The sequence below is a fragment of the Globicephala melas genome, chromosome 5 (genome assembly GCF_963455315.2).
Source record: "Globicephala melas chromosome 5, mGloMel1.2, whole genome shotgun sequence".
In the NCBI taxonomy this organism is placed as follows: domain Eukaryota; kingdom Metazoa; phylum Chordata; class Mammalia; order Artiodactyla; family Delphinidae; genus Globicephala; species Globicephala melas.
The window spans coordinates 91,922,001-91,946,290 of record NC_083318.1 but is presented as its reverse complement, the minus strand read 5'-3'; the positions used below and the strand labels follow the sequence as shown (position 1 = coordinate 91,946,290).

Below are 24,290 nucleotides of genomic sequence, written 5' to 3'. Positions count from 1 at the left end.
CATATGATTGTTTCATCTCTCCCTAGATGTAGGACCAGTTACAGGACAAACAGTCAAACCATGTGACTGTGGACACACAATTTTATCCTGAGTACTTTCAATCCGGACCAAAGTCATACAGCTCCTGAACAAAAGCATGGGCTTAAGCCTGTGATAGATTCATTACCATCAAATAGGACAGAATTCTCTCTCATTTCTTTGCTTTCTTACCCAAATGAGATGCATGAAGACTGCTTGCACATTCTGTTTAATCCTTATGCAAGCTTGTATTCCAACACCAGAATTATAATTCTAATTTGGAATTTCTTTTGCTCAACATAGTGCCCTAATTGTGAAAAATAATTTCCGACTTCGAATCATGAAATAACTTGGAATCCAGATTATTAACAAAATGATGGAAAATTGGAGATGTAATTGACTAGAATCATTTCATTTGTCCATTTGCTCATTGTTTCATTATAACAATCTTATAAGACATGTACCGGAGAGAGGCTATTTCAATCCACTTGCACATAGCCAACTGTTGGGGCTCAGGGCAGGCCATGCCAAAATACGCTTCAATGGCATACTAATTATTTTGAATTGGTTACTTAAGAAAGAGCCATTGTAAGAGGCACACTCTGACCCTCCTCTCTGTCTCCTTGAAAGTAGGAAATAAATCTCTCATGAAAGGTGCACTCCTTGCATCTGAAGGTAGGACACCCTGATTTCCAGAGATAGGGAATTTGGGGTGAGAAACTTATATAAACAAAACTTGTTACTCCTTTAGTTTACCATCCCAAACTCAAACTCTGCTTAGATTCTTCACTAATTAAGCACCCAAAGCCTAATTTTCTTTGTCCTGTGAATTCCTCACAAATTTATTGTTTGTTTGTCTAAAAAGTATAAAAGCTTCCTGCTTTGGCCACTTCCTAGGTCCCGTGACTGTGGGACCTCCATGTGCATAAGTTAAAGTTTGTTTCTTTTTCTCCTGTTAATCTGTCTTGTGTAGTAGTCCAGCCACAGAACTCAAGAGAGATAGAGGGGAAATGTGCCCTTCCCCAACACAACCTATCAAAATGACTAATGATTTCCACGTCTTCTTAAAGCATGCAGGTTGATGCCCAGGGCTTGCTGAAAGAATATCAGAATGTAATTAATAAACTACTCCTGCACCTACCAGTAGAGTTTCATGATAATCAAGAGACAAGTGTCTGTATTTCTCTACCTGTTTCTGCCAGTTCTTTCACAGTAAATTATGTGATTTAATTAAAACAGTACAAACAAACAGTTGTTATGTCTATGAAGACTAAGTTGAATGTTCTCAAAAGACTTGAGAATTAAAAAGAATTAGTAATGACTTAGATAAGGACAAGACAACCATGAACACTGGGAAACACTTTAAAAATATAGATGGGGGGCTTCCTTGGTGGTGCAGTGGTTAAGAATCCGCCTGCCAATGCAGGGGACACGGGTTCAAGCCCTGGTCCGGGAAGATCCCACATGCCACGGAGCAACTACGCCCGTGAGCCACAACTACTGAAGCCCAGGCGCCTAGAGCCCTTGCTCCGCAACAAGAGAAGCCACTGCAATGAGAAGTCTGCACACTGCAACAAAGAGTAGCCCCCGCTCGCTGCAATTAGAGAAAGCCTGCGCTCAGCAGTGAAGACCCAATGCAGCCAAAAATAAATAAAAATAAATTTAAAAATATATATAGATAGATGAATTTTCACTTAGTTTTATCTCAAACTGAAAATTATAGGCAGTGATTCATAGGTATTATTAATGCCAGAAGATAACACAAAATTCCAAACAGTAGGTTCCATAGAGACTTGGATCTTGTAGGGAAGCACAATTTGCCACCCCAAAATGTCTCTTTGGCATGAAGATTATTTTAGGCTGATTATTTTTAAGAAACAGAAGACTCAGTAAGTCTGTGTTTTTACCTCCCCATTAGCTGCCTGAAGAATTTAGATAAAGGACCTATTCCTAGAATAGAGGTATCTCCAGAAATATCTGCAAAGAAAATGGACTAGTTGTGTTGGGGGAAACCCAGTAGCGCCTAGACATCAAAGTCCACTCTGTGTCCCAATGCCCCTGCATGGCCCAGCAAACATCTGCTTTTGCATCTCCAGGTGAATTGCTTTCCTCCCCTTTGAAGTCCCAAACCACTATGCCCAACATCTTCTTTTGTCTTTAGCTGAATCTTTTGTCTTTAGCTGAAGATCGTATTTAAGGTGAAAGCTTCAGCCATTTTGGCGAGTCACTCAGTTTTCCTGGGTCTCTCCCAAGTACATATGTTATTAAACTTTTGTTTGTTTTTCTCCTGTGAATCTATCTCAGGTCACCAGCCAGAAGAACCTAGAAGGGAAGAGGAAACTTTCCTCCCCAACAACCTACATCAAAAGATTGATGAATTAATATATAAATACTTTATGTCATAATACAATGTTTAAGGTAAAACGCATTGTTTTATGATTTCCTACTTTATCCAACTTTTTCTAGTAACCAACAAACTATATGTCCCAGTATAATGTAGGTTAAGGAAAATAGAGTCTCCTGATCTGTAAAATGAAGAAGGTAATTCTTACTCATAAGACTGTTTTGAGGACTAAATAAAATCATCCATATAAAAGAATACCTGTCACCTAGTAAGCACACATTACCCACTAGCTAACACGGCATGCTGGTGGGGGTGGTAACATAACGGTAATGGCATGAGGGACCAGTCTGCCTGGATTCCCATCCCAGCTCAGTTACCAGCTCTGTGATCTTAGAGGAAGTTACCTAACCTCTCTGTACCTTAAATCCATCATCAGTAAAATGTACATAATAATAGCTCCGCCACCATTGGATTATTGTGAGGATCCAACGAATCAACTAATGTGAAGTGCCTAAGACATAATACGTGCTTAACGTAACACATTTTAGTCACTGTTATTTTGTATATTATTGGCTTTTCTTTTCAGCTAGATAGAAAATTGCCCTCTCTCAAAGCATCCAAATATTTGTTATCATTCCTTTGGCTCTAGGCTTCTCACCTTCTAAAATGAACACAGGACTCAATTTATTTTAGTACAGACAGATCACTAGTGCCATCTAGTGGCAAACTGCTAATAAATTTAACAAAAAGGAATATTGCCCATAAAGGGGTAAAATTTCTACAGACACGAATTTAATTTTTGAAGACAAACTAGATATTTGGAAATGTGATATGTTTTCTATAATGATTTGAATGTAATACAAATATAAGCGGGGGAAATTTAAAAACTGCACACCACAAGAAGATTGCTTGGCAAACACAGTACAAAAAAAAAAAAAAAAAAAGATTCTTGCTTTGCATGAGCCAAACAACTGGGTTTAAACCCAATGTCAAAATTTTTGGACAGGGCTTTCCTGGTGGCGCAGTGGTTGAGAGTCCGCCTGCCGATGCAGAGGACACGGGTTCGTGCCCCGGTCCGGGAAGATCCCACATGCCGCGGAGTGGCTGGCCCCGTGGGCCATGGCCGCTGAGCCTGCGCATCCGGAGCCTGTGCTCCTCAACGGGAGAGGCCACAACAGTGAGAGGCCCGCGTATGGCAAAAAAACAAACAAACAAACAAAAAAAACAGATTTGTGATGTTAATATACCCCTGATATTTTCTAGACCTTAATTTCCTATGATATCAAATGAGTATGCTATATGTGTTGAATTCGTTTTGTAGTTATAAAAGTAAGGGATAAATCACTATGCTAATTTTAACATGATGAATCTATAGTATTATCTGTCAGAAGCATTTTGAGGGGAACCTTGATAACTTCTAACATCCTTTCCAACATTTTGATTTTTTTTTAAATGCAGCCATATTGGAAGAAAAGAATTAGAAATGTGAATTTTGGGTGTAATTTAAACAGCATAAATGTTATAACATATACTAAGATATTAAGTTATATCATTGGATAAATTAAAAATTAATACCATACAAAGATCCCAGGTGATAGCATCATACAGCTTTACTTTCTGCAAGTCAGAACTTACAGAAGAACTCAAAACTGCACAAAACTACTGTAATCTATAATATTCAGGCAGTCCTTGCCTTGCTCATTGAAATATGTACAAATTTCAGAGCCACAATTTAGTCAAATAATAGCAGCCTTCCAACAACACAGTTCAAATTTCAGTTATCATGGCATATTAACTGTGACTAATTATATAAGAGCTGCTAGCTCTTTGGTCCAAAAATCACTATGTAAATAACAGATGAGCATCATGATCAGTGACTAACATGTCACTTCTTTCAAAGTCTGTCAGTGCTTGGTCACTGCACATCTGTTATTCAGTTCAAACGCAGACAGCAAATCATGTTGCTTCCTTGTGTTCCAGTGATAAACTCACTTGACATTTCGCAAAAGTGAGTAATCAAAAGAGGCTATTAGGGCTTCCCTGATGGCGCAGTGGTTGAGAGTCTGCCTGCCGATGCAGGGGACGCGGGTTCGTGCCCTGGTCTGGGAAGATCCCGCATGCCGCGGAGCGGCTGGGCCCGTGAGCCATGGCCGCTGAGCCTGTGCGTCTGGAGCCTGTGCTCCGCAACGGAAGAGGCCACAACAGTGAGAGGCCCATGTACCGCAAAAAAAAAAAAAAAGAGGCTATTAGCCCATAAAGATGAAAGTGCAACAAAGAAATAAAACGTGATGATGCTGGAAATGAAATTGGATGTGAATAGAAGATCTGAAGATGATGACAGCAAAGCAAGGATAGAAGAGACCTATGCCAGCAAGAAGGTAAGAGCCATGAATGTAAAAAACAAGATAAAGTCGCTTCAACAGGATTCTAACTGAATGTAAATGGGTTGTACGAGAAATAGGGGATGACCCAGGAATGTTGACACCGTGCCCTTTGGAGCAATGTAGCTATGCAGCCATAAGAACTTAGTGAAGGCAAACTGATCAAAATAAATGAGGAATGTGATTGTGACAAAAAGGATGACAACGCCCCAGAGGAAGTGACACCAGAACAAAACTTCACATTAAAGAAACTCTCAGAGATATCTCATGACTTTGAAAGGACAAAGGACAAGATGGAAGTTGATCCAAACTTAAAAAGAATTTGACAGTTCAATTCACCAAGGCATAGAAAAGATGCCTGCTCCATATAATAAGTCGTATGATGAGAAGAAGGCAAGTAACTGTTCAAACTCCTCTTGAAAAGATTTTGGCAATGAAGTAATACTTTAATTCTCAATGTTTCTAATGTTTTAAATTACAGTGTACTGAATAAATATTAATTTTACTATTTTTCATTTCCTTATATATTTATAAACCACAGTAAGAGAGTTTTTAGTGTTTTGAGAAAACATTTTAAAGGTCACAGAACAATTGTTATTCTCTTATTGATTTGCTTTGTCCAGTTTCAACTTAGTCATTTTCATGGTTTTGCACTATTGTGCAAAACAAGAACTGGATATATTGCCAAAGCCTAAATTTTTCTTTCACAGTTTTCAGTCATTGTAAACGTCATTCAGAAATTGCCACCTACTGCATGCTAATATAATAGCTAGTCCCCTTCTGAACATATTTTATAAACTATTTGCAGTGTCATGATATAATGTTGAAAACATGTCCTTGCTCCTAACCAAACCAGGCATATAGAAGAGCATTATGTACCTGGCAGTGGCAACTGAACTAATATACCACTGACTCTTGGGTCCAAGTTCAACTGATTGGTTATATCCAAAAGTTCTTCCTGAGAAACATCCTTAGGTTTTAGAATGATCTCACTACAGATACCTGGAAGAAAAACAAGTACAGAAAGTCACTTTAACAAAGATGTGTTTTTTCATTGATGGTGTCTTACAAAATGTGTGATTGGTTCCCTCTGCTCCTATCCCACTGGAAGAAAAGGCCCTTCTACAAAAATGATGTTCTAAGCACCATCAGGAGGGAATTTTCAAATGGTACAGATGCTTTCTCGTGATTCACATGCATTCTTTGGCCCAGTAACCCATTTAGCAAATCACGCTCATCTGTGATAAGCTACTGTTAGCGGATTTGAAGAGAGTAAGAACACCAATACCACCACCACCACTATTAGGCCAAGTTCGGCAGAGTGAACTAGCCAGGTTTATCATGTGATTAAAGCAAAAAAACAGGCCCTTTAAATGTAACATGTTGCTCTCACATCTCACCATAAGATCTGAAATCACACTGAATTGATTCAATAAGAAATTTGAAGAAAAAGAGTAAGAAATGAATATAAACTTCGGTAACTAAATAATCTATAATAAATAATAATAATAATACATGTCATTCAAATAGCACTTAGTTGACAATTATCATTCATAATTATCACACTTTGAAGTAAAACCAGAAAACGCTATCTAGTAACAAGTACAACTAAAACATGTCCCCACCTACGGCAGCAGCAGCTTTGATCTTCTTCCTGACGTATGTGTGGCTTGCTGGGTTATCACCCACTAAAATGATACTGAGGTGAGGTCTTCCATTCCCAAGAGAAATCCAAGATTCCACACCTCGCTGTATTTCTTTCTGGATTTGTTTGGCCATTTCAGTTCCTGAGATAATAATTGCATCATGCCTGTGGAAAACAAAGGAATAAAGGTAGTACTAAAAAGGCAATAAGGAATATTCAACCACATAAATTTAAAGTACAAGAGTGAACAAAACATTTATGATTCCCCAAGTGAGCAACTAAAATTTGATTTCTTTCAGGTATATTTGACACTCATTCTTCAGGTTCAAAAATATATTTATAATTTTTTAAAGGAGTCCAACTCTGCTTTTTAGTTCTGCATTACAATCTATCTATAGTATACATAACTTTTACATATATATATTTCAATTATCAAACCACATACTAAAGTTCTAGAATATTGGCTCTATAATATTGGCTGTATTAAAAGCTCTGCCATTTTTTTCAGAAGAGACAGATCAGCACAGTCTAGTTAAAACTAGCACCCATCTTCAAAGCTCCAGGCCATGGTGTATATACGTGGCCCCATAGCCTTTTGACCCAAAGGCAAAGTCAGTTCACTCTTAATAGAATATCCTGTACAAGACCCTGAAGTCATGAGCTCCGTACTACACAACTCTTCTCACTTACTAAAGGAAAAATTTTATCCCTCAGCTCCAGGACAAGGACAACTGTGATGACAGCTGCCAGTCTTGCCATGCTTGTCATTGATTACTGTGGGGACCAGGCCAGTAAGTAAGGCTCAGTTGCCCCCCTACCCAAACACCCACACCATGGCATCATTTCTAATAGAAAAACTGCACAAAACATTACTTCCTGGCAGTTTTTAAGTGCTTAAGTAGGTAAGAAGTACTATACTTTGATAGATGACATAAATCTCTCTCTGGAAAGGCACAAAAAATGCCTTATGGGAAGGTTTTCCTGCTCTCCATGATCTCAAACTTAAAAGTGGTGAATTAATATTGCTCCTACTGCATGTTTAGTTTTTAAAGGTACCTGATAAAGTAAAAGATGGCTCCTTCTTCCTGGGGCCCCTGTCCTTTCACTATTGAAAGGCCTGGTGAACGCATGATCTATAGCACATGAATATTACACAAAATATCAAAAGCAGGTCAATGAATATTGTGAAGGAGAAGAAAAGGAGCAAAGAAAAACCTTACAGCAACTTAATTTTTTCAAGCACCTGGACATTTTCTATGTTCTAGTGAGAGCCGTCATCATGAATATCAGCCAGCACAAACAAAATGCAAACTTGCTGCCCCTTCCAAATAAGTCCACCCCCTCTCTAATAGGTTGATGTACACATACATAGACCAGATCAAGAATATTCCATATCAACCTGGCACCAGTGGTCCACAGAGTTCATCCAGATTCAAACAATTTTGATGTAAACAATATTCTGCTAAGAAGTGATTCTGAAATATGGTCTATGGATACATACGTCAAAACTGCCTGGGAACCTTACTGAACTTGCATATTCCTAGACCCCAAGACCACACCCATGATTTGGAATCCCTGGGAGAGGGGAGAGAGCCTGGGAATCTGCACATCTAACGGGTCCCCACAGGTATTCTTGCGCATGATCGTGTTTGAAAACCACTTCTTCAGTTCAACACAAAAGTATATTTCAATAATAATCATAACCATGGGTAAACAATTAACTGAGCAAATACACACTGGTTAGATAATACAATTATAAGTAAACTCTACTTTTGATTCTAATTTTGTCTACTTTCCACTTTCAAGACATGGAAGGTCATGGTAAATGCAGTGTATCAATCTTGCTCCACTGTCTTAATTTTGTAATAGTTTTATTACAGTATAATTGATATACAATAAACTGCATATATTTAAAGCGAAAAGTTTGACGTTTTAGTATATGTGTATATCTGAGAAACCATCACCACAATCAAGAAAATGAAAATATCCATCCCCCTCAGAAGTTTCCTGGTAACCCTTTGTAATCTCACCATTCTATCTGTCCCTGCCATGCCTCCAGACAACACTGGTCTGCTTTCCGTCACTATATATTAGTTGGCATTATCACGAGTTTTATAAAAATGGAATCACGCACTACATGCTCCTTCTCATCTGGCTACTTTCACTTAGCATAATTACAATTCATTCATGCTGTTGTATGTATCAACAGTGCATCTCCTTTTATTGCTGAGAAGTTTTCCATTGTAAGGATATATCAAATTGTGTATATCCATTTAATTGTTGATGGATATACGTGTGTTGTTTCCAGTTTTTAGTCATGACAAATAAAGCTGCTACAATCATTCATGTACAAGTCACTGTATGCACATATACTTTCATGTCTCGAGCAAATATCTAGGACTAGAATGGCTGGATCATATGGTATATGTTTAAATGTGTAAGAAACTGTCAATCGCTTTCCAAACTGGTTGTACCATTCTACATTTATGCAAGAAGTATATGTGAGTTCCAGTTGTTCCACATACTTGCTATCCCTTGATATGGTCGGTCTTTTAAATTTTAGATATTCTAGTGGATATATCCACTGTATCTGACTGTGCTTTTAATTTGCATTCCCCTAATGAATGATGATGTTGAGCATTTTTTTTTCATGTGCATATTTTTTTCATATGCCTATCTTCTTTGGTGAATTGTGTAATTTAATTTTTTGCCCTTTGTTTAATAGGTCATTTCCTTATTGAGTTTTGAGAGTTCTTCATATATCCTAGATTCAAGTCCTTTATCAAATACATAATTTGAAATACTTTCTCCAAATCTATGCTTTGCCTTTTCATTCTCTTAACTGTGTCTTTGTATGATAAGTTCTCAATTTTGATGTATTTTAATCAATTTTCCATTTATGGATCATGCTTGTGGTATTGTGCGTAAGAAATATTTGCTTAACTCAAGGTAACAAAGGTTTTCTCCCATGTTTCCTTCTAGAAGTTTTATGGGTTTAGGTTATGCATTTAGTTTTATGGCTTAGTTCTATCTTAGTTTGAAGAGACTTTATATCAGGATACTGCTGAATGCTTTTTCTGTGTCAATGGAGATGATCATATGATCAAATGGTTTTTTTGGTTTTAGACTCTTTTCAAATGTTAAACCAACCTTGCATTCCTGGGATAAACCTCCCACATATCCTTTCCAGATATTGTGGATTTCATCAATTTTTAAAATTTTTTTTGCAGCTATGTACCTGGCAGATATTTGTAGCTTTCTTTTCTTGTACTGTCTTTGTATGGTTTGGGTATATGGTTACTGCCCTCATAGAATGAGTTAGGAAGTATCCCATCCTCTTCCCATTGCCAGAAGAGTTTGTATAGAATCGGTATTATTTCTTCCTTAAATGTTTGTAGAATTCACTTGTGAAGCCATCTGATCCTGGAGCTTTCTTTGTGGTGAGGTTTAAAACTCCAAATTTAATTTTTTTTAATACAAAGAGGGCTCTTCAGGTTACCTAGCATTTCTTGAGTGAGCTTTTGTAATTTGTGTCTTTGTACATTCTAATGATTAGTACATAATTATTAGACTAAATCAAGTTAAGATAAAATACATTCACTTTTGAGTTTAAATTTTATTTTTCAGGATTAAATAATGAACTGTTTTCACTATCTACTTTGAATTCCTGTTGCTCATTTGTTATTGATTCATTTAAGTGGACTTTTAATACTAAGAAAACAAGGACCTCCTATGTTAACAAGTACTAAGGGCTGCAGATATGGCAAACAATTTCAGGTAGTAAAAAAAAAAAATACTTTCCAAAAATTAAATTGTGTCAGCAATATTCAGATAGGTAAAATACTCTGCTATAGAAGCAAGTTTATCTGCTAATAGACTAGAAGTCACTCTTATAGTAAAGAACATACATTTGTATTTTAAAATATAAAACCATCTGAGCTCCAAGTTGCATTCTATAGCATATGAATAGCAATACAGCTGCTTACATGTTTTATTAGCTGATTCTCTGTTAAACACAATGATTTAGTCATAAGTTATTGTGAAACTGGCAACAACTGAACATAATTCAGGATAATTATGGCCTAGATACTACAAGCTGTGTGACCCTGAGAATGTCAGATGACAATGGCATAAACTGATTCCTGACTTCCAAAAAGACAATCTACCTACAGATTAAACCTGACTGCACATTTTTTGTTGGGGTCTGAGGTGACAGGGCTTACTTTACATTATAGTACCGATGTGCTAATTCAGCTTGCTAATTATAGCTGACATGATATGGCCTGGCCTAGTTGGTATTTATGGGTAAACACCCAAAAGACTGCCACCCAATTATGAATAGGGACTTAGAGCATTTTCAGTAGCAGCTGGCCCATCCCACTGATTCCCTCAGTCACTGCAGAGCCCCAGCAAGGCCGGCTCTATGGGAGACACAATATAAGGATAAATGAAGCAACCCGCACTTAGTGGAGGCCCAATGGGAGAATGCCTGTATCAGTCCATATGCTGGAAGAAATGGTAAACACACACATTAATAGCTCATATAGACTTCAGTGAATAAAGAAATGAGGTTTTTTTCAACATGCATATTGTTGAAAAATGTTACATATCAGCAACCACTCAAATGTTCAGCCACAGAAGCACACAACTCCTAAGAATTCACCCTGGCTCAAGTCTCGATCTCTGCCAGTCCATTTTCCACACTGCAGCCAGAGTGATTTTCCAAATGGAATCATATCAGTTCCCTTGTTAAAACTGCACTACATGTCCAGTTTTTATTAATTTAATAAATACATATTTAAAACCATTTATGTGCCAGGCAGTATTCTATGATATTTAACATATCATGTGTGAAACATGGAAAAAAAAAAAGGCACATCTGGAGGCCACAGTTATCATTTTACATAGGTTGGTTAAGGTGTCACTTCTCTGATTAATCGAGTAACATCTGAGCATAAATGAAGGAAATGAAGGAATATGTTATGTGGTTATCTGGAGAAAAGAATTAGGCTAAGGAAAATACACCGCAAGTACAAAGAACGTTAGGCAAGAATGTGCCTGGTATGTTTGATGAATAGAAAGGCCAGTGGCTACAGTAGAAAGAACAAATGGACCAGAACAGGACATAAAGTCAGAGAAGTAGTGTGACATCAGATCACATAGGGTCCTACAGGCATTCAGAAGGACGTTGGCTTTTATTATGAGAAAGAAAGCCATTTAGAAATTTTGACCTGATTTTCATGACCTGATTTTCATTATTCAGTGATAACTGGTTAAAATGTGGAGGAGCGACTATGTATGGGAGGAAGGGGCAAGTGGGGACACCAGTTAAGAGGCTAGTGTGGTATCCCAGGCAAGAGATGAGGGTGGCTTGGGCAAGGTGGGTAGCAGTGGAGATGCTAAGTAGTCTGATTCTGAATATATCTGGAGGGTGGAGCCACTGGAATTTACTGAGATTGGGTATAGGGTGTGAGAAAAAGAAGTCAAATATGACTCCCAAATTTTTGACATGAAAAACTAAGGAAAGGAAGTTTTAACTCAAATCCAAACATCCTGCAGCTTACACGCCCCTGCATGAGCTTTCTTTAGCTTCCCTGTGCTCACCAAGTCCCACACTACACATAGCTGCATTTAAATTTATCACCTGTGCTAGGTTCTCACTTCTGGGCCTTCACATACACTATTCCCTCGATCTGAAACACTCTTCATCCTCCTTCTCACTTCTCTAACATCCCTACCAAATCTGTTCCTCCTTCACTCCCACACAGTCCTCAACTCTCAGCTTGGAAAGGACTCTGGGAAAGGACTCTGACCCCTTCAACCTGGGGATCTGCCTCTTATATGAGTGCCCACAGCACCCAGCTTTTACCCTCATGTAGTATCTTAAGGCCTTGTTAAAATTACTGTCTCCCCCACTATACTCTAAGCTGTGTAGGACAGGAAGCTTATATTTACAATGACATCCTTAATACCTAAGAGTATTTTGCACATTGTGTTTATCAAATATTTGTGGAATTATCGGAGTTAAACTGTTTATTGTATTATAATTTGTTGGAATTACTATGCAGCCACTGAAAATAATAATTATAAAAATAGCAATATGTGAAAATGCTCATTGCATAAAATTAAGTGAAGAAATTAAATGAAAAATTGTAGGTACATAACTGTAACTTAAAATGTGCATGCATATAGCTAAAGATTAAAAAGAAATATAAATAAAATAAAATGGTGAGATAGGTTAGTATTCTGGATATTTGTCTTTCTATCTTAGAATATTTTAAAGCACTATCAAAACAGATCTTGAATTATATTAAAAGTGAGTAGATGCAAAATATGTATAAAACACATGAAAAGAAAAAATAATAGTAAAATTAACAAACTTACCACCCAGTTTAAGAAAGATATTACCATTGTCATTGAAATTGTCTTTGTAATCCTCCTCTACCAAAATCTGATCCTCTCCCATTGAGTTAAACACAATCCTGAAATTTGGGTTTATAATTGCATTGCTTTCCTTTCCATTCCTTTATCATTTAACCTAATGTTTATATCTATAAATATTAAAAATATAATAATATACATTATTTATAATAAATGTAATAATATATATGTATACTATATATAGTAATGTATAATATATATGATATATATCACATTTACATATGATATAAATATAAAATAACATGCAATATTATAATATTTCTCTAAGGTTTACACCCAGGGATGGAATTGCTATATTATAAGATACATTTATGTGTGTTCAATTTATGCCAACCTGTTTCCAAAGTGGTTGCACTAATTTATAAGTCCACCAGTAGTGTTTAAGAATTTCTATTGCTCTACTTCCTTGATATTGTCAAAGTTTTTAAATTAACCAATTAGCTAAACGTCATTTTGTTGTGGTTTTACTATGCATTTCCCTAATTACTAGAGGTTGGATGTCTTATAGGTTAATTGGCCATTTGGAGTTCCTCTTCTATGGGATGCCTGTTCCTCTTCATTGAACATTTTTCTAATGGATTATTAACTTGTGCCTAATTTTTAGTAGTTATTTATGCATTCTGAACACTAATCTTGTATCAAGTATACCTATGTATCAAGTATCACCTGTATGTGGCTTGTGTTTTCTTATTATATGGTTACTTTTGATGAAAAGTTCTTAATTCTAATATGAAAACCATCTTTGCCTCTAGAGTTTGTACTTTTGTCTCTTAAGAAAACCTTCATCTCTGACAAAATTTCTTTTACAGAACACAACAGTACTCACAGTTGATGAGACAGACTGGCTAAGGAACTGCCAGGAACTTTTTTTTTTTTTTTTGTGGTATGCGTGCCTCTCACTGTTGTGGCCTCTCCCGTTGCGGAGCACAGGCTCCAGACGCACAGGTTCAGCAGCCATGGTTCACAGGCCCAGCCACTCGCGGTATGTGGGATCTTCCCGAACCGGGGCACGAACCCGTGTCCCCTGCATCGGCAGGCGGACTCTCAACCACTGTGCCACCAGGGAAGCCCTGCCAGGAACTTTTTGAGGCTCTCTACAGGCTAGATCTAAAAATCTCACAGGGTTTAACAAAAAGATCTAAAAAGTGGTTCTGCCAAGCCTCAGTTAAGAACCACTGATTTATGCCCCCATCATTCTCAAAGCAGGAATCCCCACTCTAGTATTCTTTTTTTTTTTTTTTGTGGTACGCGGGCCTCTCACCGTTGCGGCCTGTCCTGTCGTGGAGCACAGGCTCCGGACGTGCAGGCTGAGCGGCCATGGCCCACAGGCCCAGCCGCCCCGCGGCATGTGGGATCCTCCCGGACCGGGGCACGAACCCGCGTCCCCTGCATCGGCAGGCGGACTCTCAACCACTGCGCCACCAGGGAAGCCCCACACTCTAGTATTCTTGATAGGTGGTCAGCTACTTTCAATATAAAGAAACCTATGAAGCATATGTGCTTGAAACTGGTCATGGAGCAAGATATCCATAATTGTATGCAAACAAGCTATAATCTACCAACTAAAGTATAAATTGATAAATTAAAAAATATTGTACACATAAACTCACTTATTGTAACTAAATTACAAAGCTATTGTGAAGTTTATATTGAACACAAAAACTTGAATGTACTCTCTCTTCATTGCCTACATCAGATTTTAGAAATAAGTGTTTAAAAATCTATTTTGTAAATGAGCCAAAAAGACCTAAAAGTGTTGCATTTTTTTCAAACTCTGTTGGAAATTGTTAACATATTCAAAAAATAGGCCAAGACATGGTGGGGGGGGCTTCAGATTTGAAACTTTTAGTGAATTGCAAATACTGAAACCAAAGCTTACAAACAGAAATGCACCCCTTCAAAAGCAAGGGAAGTACTGAGCTAATTAAACAATGATGCCTCAAACAATATACAAGCAATTTTGAAGTTCTATTGTTGTGGGTTGAATTGTGTCCCCAAAAAGATATGTTCAAATCCTAATCCCTGGTACCTGTGGCTGTGACCTTATTTGGAAATAAGGTATTTGCTGATGTAATTATGATGTAGATAAAGTCATACTGGAGTGGAGTGGACCATAAATCCAATATGACTGCTGTCCTTAGAAGAAGAGAAGACAGAACTCCACGTGAAGACACAGAGGCAGAGTTGGGGTTATGCAGCTATAAGTGAAGGAAAACCAAGGATTGCCAGCAACAAGACGCTAGGAGAGCATGGCTCTGCAGATTCCTTGATTTCAGACTTCTAGCCTCCACGGGTGTGAGGATAAGTTTCTGTTGCTTTAAACTGATGGGGTCGCGAGCCACAACTACTGAGCCCGCGGCGCCTAGAGCCCGTGCTCCACAACAAGGGAAGCCACTGCAATGAGAAGCCCACACACCGCAACGAAGAGTAGCCCCCACTCGCAGCAACCAGAGAAAGCCCACACACAGCAACGAAGACCCAATGCAGCCAAAAAATAAATTTAATTAATTAATTAAACTGATGGGGTTCAGGGCAAGCTGCCCCAAGTTGTGCCACTCTGGCATGCAGATTATTTCCAGCTGAAAATAACCAAGGCCTAATACACTCCAGAAGAAACCTCTGAACTTCCCCCTAAATGCCCAAAAGAACTTAAGATAGAAGGCTGGTTCCAGGAAGGAGCTATCACAACAGATAACCATTCTAAAGTATGAACTAGGTGTGGTAGACAAGCAGGAACCTAGCAAGGCCTGTTTTTGATCAAAGTCCTCCCTGAGTCCCACTGTCTCTAGATGATTCACCGAACATTAACTCTTTTCATCTTCCTGTGAATTACCTTACTTTTAAGTCCCAGACCCTTACCTTCTTCTCCTTAGTCCAGAATAACATATATAACTCATCTTGCCTTACTATCTTTGGAATTCTTCATGTTTATGTGAATTCCCTTATGTACTTAATAAATTTGGTTTTCTCTGGTTAATCTGCTTATGTCATTTTAATTGCCAGCTAAAAGAACTAAGAGGAAAAAAAGGGGAGTATCCCCTCCTTCACAAAGCCATCTAGTTTGTGGTACTTTATGACAGACTTAGTAAACAAATACATCTATAATCCCAATTTAAAATATCCCAATTTGTGGGAAGAACTTTTGATGACTCTCCTATTTTTCACTGAATAAATTTATATTTTGTAATGTAATAGAACATAATTGAGAAGACCTATCATTTTACTGCATCTAAATATGGCAAAATATTTTAAAAATCATAAATAGATACAACTTATTTGATGACTTTTATCTTAAATATTTGTCAAAGAAAGGTACTTTGAAATGAGACATGAAAATAGCACTTGTGAAAATATTTAGGCTGAAACATCTTCATGAAAAAAACTAGAACTGAGACTATGTTCAATTTAGAAGAGTTTGCTCTGAGTTTACCAGGTGCTTTAGCATCTGTAGAGAAAGTATTTTTGAAACTAAAAATACTACTGTCTAAAGAAAAGAGTAATTTGCAACTTATAAGAAAACACAGAAAATTTAATTTTTTAAATTAAGCATAAGTTTGGGTTTTTTTCCAGAAAATTATCAGTATCAAGGCATTAAATGAAGATATGGCTAAGAAACTGATTCAAGTTCAGTTGCCCTTGAACAACATGGGTTTGAACAGTATGGGTCCACTTATACATAGATTTTTCTTATTAACTGGGTACCGTAGTACAACACGATTCTCAGTTGGTTGAAACTGAGAAGGCAGAACTGCAAATACAGAGGGCCACCTGTGAAGATTTTTAACTCTCTGGAGGGTCAGCATCCCGAACCCCTGCATTGTTCAAGGGTCAACTGTATGTATATGTACCAAGAATGGGTCATATGTTAAAAGTTAACAGTCGCATAATTAACATAAAAATGTAAATGTGTTAATATAAAATTAATATTAAAAATTTTAATTGTTTTAATGTATAAGGGTATAAATTGTATTTTAAAATGTTAATTTTGAAAATAGTTTTCAATAGAACTCTTATAGGTCGATAATATAAGTCAATAAATAGTCTAAATATGTAATTTTCATTACTTTAATGGGGTTTTTCTACTCTTAAAAATGTGGTTTCATCAAAAAATTATATACTGACATTGCCATTAATACACATCAAAAGTGAAGTCAATTTGACCCCTTAGATATCTTTCACACAATGCACCCTGTCATTACTTGCTCAGGTGACATCTCCTGCAAAGGCAGAAATGTTGCAAGTCACCCCCAAAGAAGGCAGAACAAGGAGCTCTCCCTTTCAGCACTTTATCCTCCCCTCCATTTCTGGGCTAGCACTAAATATGGCTTCATTAGGAAAGAATAAATCATAATGAAGGGGCTAGGGAGGAGAGTTAGCAGTAGAGCAGCACAATGCAGTACAAATTACTCACCCAAAGACAGTAGTACCGAGTGTCAGCCCTGGTTCACCCTTAGCAGCTATAATGAAGTTGGACAAGTCTCGTAACTGCTTTCAAAGGCATGCAATTTCCTCATCTATATAATGGGAATGGTTGGCTACGAGTTGATTGGCTGATTTGTAAAAATGGCTCTCCTAGTTTCTGTTAAGTAACAGATGGAGACATATTCAGAGAACCAGAAGTAATATGCCATCAACATTTAGTGCTGTTTCTATGGGCTTATTTACCTATTTACTTTCCAGAAAATAAACTGCAACCATCCAACTGGAATCTACATTTCCAAGAATTAATTAAATTTGTAATTCCTAGAATTAAATGAAGTTAATTCAGTTTAACTAACTAAAACAAAGTAGTAAACAGGAGGAAAAAAATCACTACTTTTCTTGTGTATCTAAATACTCCTTCACAAAACAGTAAAATAACAAAATCTGCTCAAGATAAACAGTGTATTTAATTTGTATACTTCACATCTTGCTTCTGCATCTATGTTTCAATCTCATTTTCAACCACAACTTTAATTAGAGATGCAATAAACTGTTTTATGATCTATAAAGATGAAAAAGCCAAATACAGTCATTAGCAATTCAAATATCTCTGCAAGTCCTTAGCATAGTTTAATCGCTTTGTATCTTAGAGCATAATTTTAAGATTTTGAGTTCAAATTAACTATACAATAGAAATGAAACAAACTCAAGGGAACCAGGGCAAAATTACATATGGAATAAAACCAACCAATCAGTAGTACTAGGGAGCTATTCAAAGTAAGTGAATTTTTTTTAAAGTAAATTAATACTTAGAAGTGTTAAGTTTATGGCCTTTTAAAAACATTTCATTTCACATCCTAGATACTATCTTACACCGTGAAGTAATTTTATCAGAAATTATACTTTTATAAGTCAAAAAAAGTAAAGCAAGTTCTTTTCACGATGTGTGATTCTGTTATTCAATTTTGTAAGTTAACTCTTTCAGGACCCTAACCTGTAACTTAGAACATAAGCAGCAACCTAAACATCCATGATTTTTGCAGAGAACATCTTAGATGCTAAAGTTTGTACCAAGAGAACCCTTGGGCAGTCTGTTGAATCCGATGTACATCTTCTCAGAACAATCTTTTTTAAATGTTTAACATAAAATACACAGGTTTACAAGGAAACCAATTTTATTAAAATATTGTTATCACTTTTTTTTAAAGCGTTAAATAAAAGGATCTAGTGGCAAGTCTAATTACTACCATAACATCAAAGTAGTGGTGAGTGTATATGATGTTTTGAGATCTCTGCATCAACTGTTATTAAAATATCTATGTTTTCACTGGCAATATCATAAGTACTACTAATATTACTGTGGTTTAAGGCCAACATTCAACATTGAAGAAAATGCTAAGTTTATTAGAGGTCAGTGACCTCCCATCTAAGTTTAGGGATACCCTAAATTCTATCCATTAAGTCCCAGGCTAAGAGACACCCTGTATTAAGGAAATCTAACTAGATAATTTTTAAGATTTATATGCAAAATCAGTTTTTCTTGATTCACAAAAGTTCTACAGGATTTAATAAGAGTTTTCAGAAAGAGGAAAAGCAAGAGGGAGATATGTCAACAATTATAAATTGCTTGTAGAGTAAAGCACTGGATAGATCATGCAGGTTCAAATCCTGTCTTCACCATTTATTTATTGTGTTATCTTGGACAAGTTATTTAATGTTCCCTTAAATATTAATAAGAATTTATTTTTCAACAATACAACTGGATTATTCAAAGGCAAGATGATATTCATTGCAGAGCTAATGATAAAGAGCTGAAGTGGGAAGAGGAAACATATATTTTAAACTATAATATGCCCTCACTTTAGAATTATGAATCTTTGAATAGTCTCTTGGCTCTAGGCACATTCTTTAATGAAAGTAATTATAGAAACCCAAGTAGAGTTCAGATCATTAAGTGAACAAACCTGACTGGTATGATGTTGACAAGAACATGACCTGAATCTGAAAGTAAATTATTTCATGTTTCAAGGACTAGACAGTAAACAACAGCAAGATGGTTAGATAAGTTAATGGCCACTTGACTTAATATGATGCAGTCAATAAAATGTTAACAAAAACAATGGCAAGGGCTTCCCTGGTGGCGCAGTGGTTGAGAGTCCGCCTGCCGACACAGGGGACACGGGTTCGTGCCCCGGTCCGGGAAGATCCCGCATGCCGCGGAGCGGCTGGTCCCGTGAGCCACGGCCGCTGAGCCTGCGCGTCCGGAGCCTGTGCTCCGCAACGGGAGAGGCCACAACAGTGAGAGGCCCGCGTACCGCAAAAAAAAAAAAAAAAAAAAAAAAAAAATGGCAACATAGAAAATGCATATGATGTAATATTAAGTGGAGGAGCTGGATAAGCCTTCTTGGATACTATCCAACCCTGGGTTCTCCTTTGATGCTAATTTAGGTTTGGATTATATTCCATACACAAATTAGGTGGGGTTTTTCTGGTCCAAATTGCACTTCTTAATAGTAAAACTCACTTATTACTAATCATTGATTTATCCTAAATTAATCATTGACAGTTCAGATTTCACCCAAGCTCCTATGTCTTTAAGCATCCTTTCACAACTTAATCGCCCCTAAGCCAAACTATTTTAAAAAATCTTCATTGAGTTCCAATTGAATTCCATTAAGAGTATGTAACCATGGAAGATAATCTGGTGGGTTTCTTTCCTGCTATTTTTATCATCCCATCAGGGTATTAACATGAAAGGATAATATAACTTCAAAACATGTGAAAAACAAAGATATGGGTCATTAAAGAAACTTCTAAATTACTACTAAAACCATGACTGAGTAACAAGATCTGAGATTAGTATTAGTCTCCTTTGTTCATCTATTGATCCATTTTAATCAGAAAACTTGATTTTGGAGACATTACGTTAGAACACATTATCTCTGAACAGCTGGGACACAGACATAAAACTAATATATAAGACACTAAATGGTGAAACTTTTAGTTCTAAATTTAAAATGACAAAAGAACTGCTTAGAAATAAAACTATCATATCTCATTTTCATTATAATAGGTAAGGCATTAAGATAGGAAAATCACACTATATTTGCCAGCAAAATAAAATATGCCTTTGAGAAACTGCCTTTGCTAGTCACTGGGACTAACTTTATCTTCGTTGATATAATGCTAAAGAAAATCAGCTTTACTAATGGTCCTAACTGGAGTCTGGGTCCTTCGAGCTTCACATGAGAATAAAAGGATCTTTAAACCAAATAATTATATAGCAGAGAGAGAAACTGAGTAAGTACTAGAGGAGAGAGTCTGAAGAAAAATGAACAGCCTTATAAATAAAATTTGTCTTTTTAAAATTATTAAACTATCCACCCCACAAGACATTATTATTTAAATAACATAAACCGCTTATCTCTTACTAGCTCCAAAAATTTAGTTTTTTAAAATGCTGGCCTAGCTGCAAAAATGATAAAGCCATTGGCAGTGAGACACGAAGAAAAGGTGAGGCTTCCAAAAACAGCTGTAGGTCAGTACACAAAATTTTGCAAATGCTGAAAGGAATCATAGTAAGACAGGGAAAAAAGGGGAAATCTGCCAAGTTAATTTTTTTTGGAATACTGAGCAATAGCATAAATATGGAACAAATGCTTGGGATATCCATTTAGTTACTAAAAATGAGTTCAGGCAGTAAAGCAGCATTTAGGGAAGTCCCCGCTGTAGAACACCTGCAAATCTGATTTGAGCATAGCATTAATGTACAAAGTTTGTTAACCTTGCCTCCAAAAGGGACAGACTGCTGCCCAGCTCAAAACACTGAAAAACACAGGGCCGGACTCATGCGATGTTTACAACCCAAGTACATTTTGATTTGTAAACTCCTCACACAGTGAGGCAAAATTGGAAAATTTAATCATCAAGAATTTTTTATTTGTAACTTTTTGGCTGTTTAGGTAATTCATTTTAAGAAACAATAAGCTGCAACAAATAGAAGGGCTATTTATTTGACATTAAATATATTTTAATGTCATGAGTAAATGACATTTTTTCATGAGTAAATGGGAAAAAAAACTCACGGCAAATTTTAAAGGGAAACCATTGAGATATAAATATTCTCAAGGTTTTGTAACTTTCAAATTCTGTCAAACATTATTTCTTGAAATTCTGCTTATTTAAAAAGAAACTTCTCTACTAAAAAAGTATTTATATATTCCATTACTACAGGTGTCTAATTAGCCAAAAATATAAAAAACAATCAAAAATACTTTTTCATTTTTCATTTAAGGCTCTGTACCAGAAACTGGTAATAAATCTGTTAATTGAGAACAGTCAATATCATTGTGGAAAGAGTTTATCAAACTCAAAGACACTTTTCAGAAAGAGTAACACTAAGGCTCAAATTTTAAGTCAATAGGATGATGTCAGACTTAAACCACATTCACTATGAAGAACTAGACAACTAATGAGTCACTACATATTAAAAGAGATGACTGAGGATGGGGACAAGTGGGGAGGCAGACAGTGGCGACCTCTGGAACATGGAATCTCTTCTCTCTGCTGGTCCTAGAAGAGAAAAGAGACACCAATGAGCATCGACACACTGTCTGCATTCCTCCCCACCCGAGACCCACCAGTCCACAGGTGTTTCTCAATCTTACAGCCAACCTCACCTTCATATATGGTACTCAGTGCCAAGAAGATGTCAAAAACAGCACCCTATCCTAACCTAATTAGTACTGCCTTGAAAAAATTAAAACCTATCAAAGGTATTATTTATTTTTATACAGGTATAATCTGCATCAAATGGAGCTGAAAGCAGCTGGGTTGAAAGCAATACTTCTTTATATTAAAATAGCTTTCCAAAATTATTGCACTCAATTACTTTAAATTATAGAGGTCATTAATTCAATTTTAAAAGATCTCAATTATCCGTATGTGTGGCACATGTGTGTAGCAAGTGGCTTCAATAAGATGCTGGGGTTTTAACTGTCGTGGCTCTCATTCAATGTCCTTGGAGAAGATAGGGTGATGAGGTTGTCTAGTTACATTAGCTGACAAAGGGAAATTAACCAAGTCATACAATTTGTAAAAGGTTACCTTCCCTCTGGAAAGAACCCGTAAAATAACTGAAATTCCAAAAATAGTTATCTAAAAAAGGTGACTAGAGTGTATAATTCCTTCAAACCTGTAATACAAATAGGATTCTACAGAATCTGCTTTTCCTAGGTTGTAGAGTCGATAATTCCAAACCAACTGGCAACTTTTTTCAGACACCATGAGAGCTTCCACAATCAGAACTCTGAGTCACTGGTATTTTTTCACATATCCTCGTAGAGGACAAGTAGTCCACAGAAACCTCGTCCAAAGTAAACCCGATAGGGAATATTTTTTAAAATTTCAGTCACTCAAGACTAAGGTCCAAATATACAATGAAGAGTTAATCAATTTAAGTTAAAACAGCAGTAGCTATGTTTCCACATTGCCGATCTTTACTTTCTTCCAGGTACAGTGCTGGGCACTGGGGATACAAAAAGACGAGTAAGACACAATCTCTGGTCACATGAAACCACAGTGAAAGCACGTTACTGGAAGCCCTTAAAGTCTGAAAACAGAATCTCTTCTGGACTCACTGGCTCTGGGTCAAGGGAATATATTTTTAGCTTCTTAGATTTGAGTTTGTAGCTACCAGTAGATGACGGACGGGTGAAGTGTTCCTGGGCACTATTTGTGCAGAAGAGTTAAACCCATACTCACAATCTGCCAGCCAGCAACAAGGTCCAAAGAGATGCAGTGAATCTAAGACTGAGCACGTGAATCTAAGACTGAGCACGTCAATCTAAGACTACAGAGATTCGAGAAGCGCCATACAGAAAAAGACTGAGAAGTCAAGATTAATGCCTTATTTTGTGAAATCATTAAGAATTTTAGAGCTGGAAAAGACCTTATTACCACCAACAAAGAAAGTCAGAAACTCAAACACTAATGAACCATCTGGTCATCGCCCACTCCTTTGTTTACGAAACACAACAATAACCCAAACCAAAACAAATGCTTCAAACAAGCAGACCACGTGTTTCTAGGGCCTCTCTCCTCTGGGCCTCAAAGGTCTTCCTCAGTCACTCAACCGCACCTGCTGCAGTTCCAGGGAGCGCAGAGCACGTCCAAGTTGCCTGACTTGAGGACTACGCTACCCGCCCGCAGCCAAGTTCGGGGCCAAGGCCGGCCTAGCCCCCAGCCCCGCCGCGCCGCACGGCTGCCCGGAGCCTCCGGCCTCACGCGTTAGGGCCTCGCCCGCGCCAGCGGCCGCCGCCCCTCCCACAGCCAGCGGCTTCGCACCCGGGAGCGCCCTGACCCGAGGAGGTCGAGCGTCCGGGAGCGCTCGTACCTCAAGCCGCTGCTCCGAAAGCCCCGGAACGCGCGCCCGGCCGTTCCCGGCGCCGCCAAGAGCGACGCCGCGCTCCGGCCCAACGCCGACACTCGGCCAAGGCGGCCGCGGAGCAGCCAGAAGGCGCGGGCCGACACTGTCATGGCCGCGAATCCCGGCTCCAGAACAGGGGCGCCACCTCCCGCCGCTCCGGTCCTCGCAGCTGCAGGCCGGGCTCTGCCCCGACCGGGCTCGGCGGGAGAGCGAGTCCCTCCAGCCGAGGGTTCCCGAGGGCACCACGCACGGGTGGGGCCAGGAGCCGAGTGAGGGCTGGAGGCGGGGCCGAAGGAATCCCTGGACCGTCAGGGGGCGGGGCCGAAGGACCCCTGGACCGTCAGGGGGCGGGGCCGGGACGCAAACCCTAAGCTGAGAAGAGTACTGGCAGGTGGGTCTAGAGACTGTTGGCTTGCGATGTCGCCTGCGGCGACTAGGCTTCTCACCCACTGGGCACGCTGCTGATGTACCCATAGCGAGGACACAGGGAAAGCGTCTAATCAGTTCAAGCAGCATTCCCCCTTTCTCCCAAACCAGAGCTCCGCCCCACAATCGGCTACCTGGAATTTCATTAAAAGCAAGAAGGGTGTTACAGGTTCTCTGTTTCCCTTG

General features: G+C 38.0%; 1 protein-coding gene across 10 annotated transcripts in view; it reads right to left on the bottom strand.

Moving 5' to 3' along the window:
- Positions 1–23,947, bottom strand: part of MTHFD2L (methylenetetrahydrofolate dehydrogenase (NADP+ dependent) 2 like) — a 137,721-nt gene extending 113,774 nt beyond the window's left edge. For 7 of the 10 annotated variants that reach the window (XR_009564031.1, XR_009564030.1, XM_060299471.1 and 4 more), the window contains exons 1-3: positions 23,646–23,947; positions 6,369–6,553; positions 5,623–5,745 (exon numbers count right to left, since the gene is read on the bottom strand). Coding sequence is in view for 8 of the 10 variants with exons in the window: in XM_060299471.1 (XP_060155454.1) it covers positions 5,623–5,745; positions 6,369–6,553; positions 23,646–23,788 (451 nt within the window). In the remaining 2 variants the exon portion in view is untranslated. Of the gene's footprint in view, positions 1–5,622; positions 5,746–6,368; positions 6,554–7,444; positions 9,322–19,651; positions 21,824–23,645 lie in introns of those variants that run through there. The other 3 variants (XM_060299474.1, XM_060299473.1, XM_030877865.2) reach the window with 3 other exon arrangements.
- Positions 23,948–24,290: the final 343 nt, after the last annotated feature.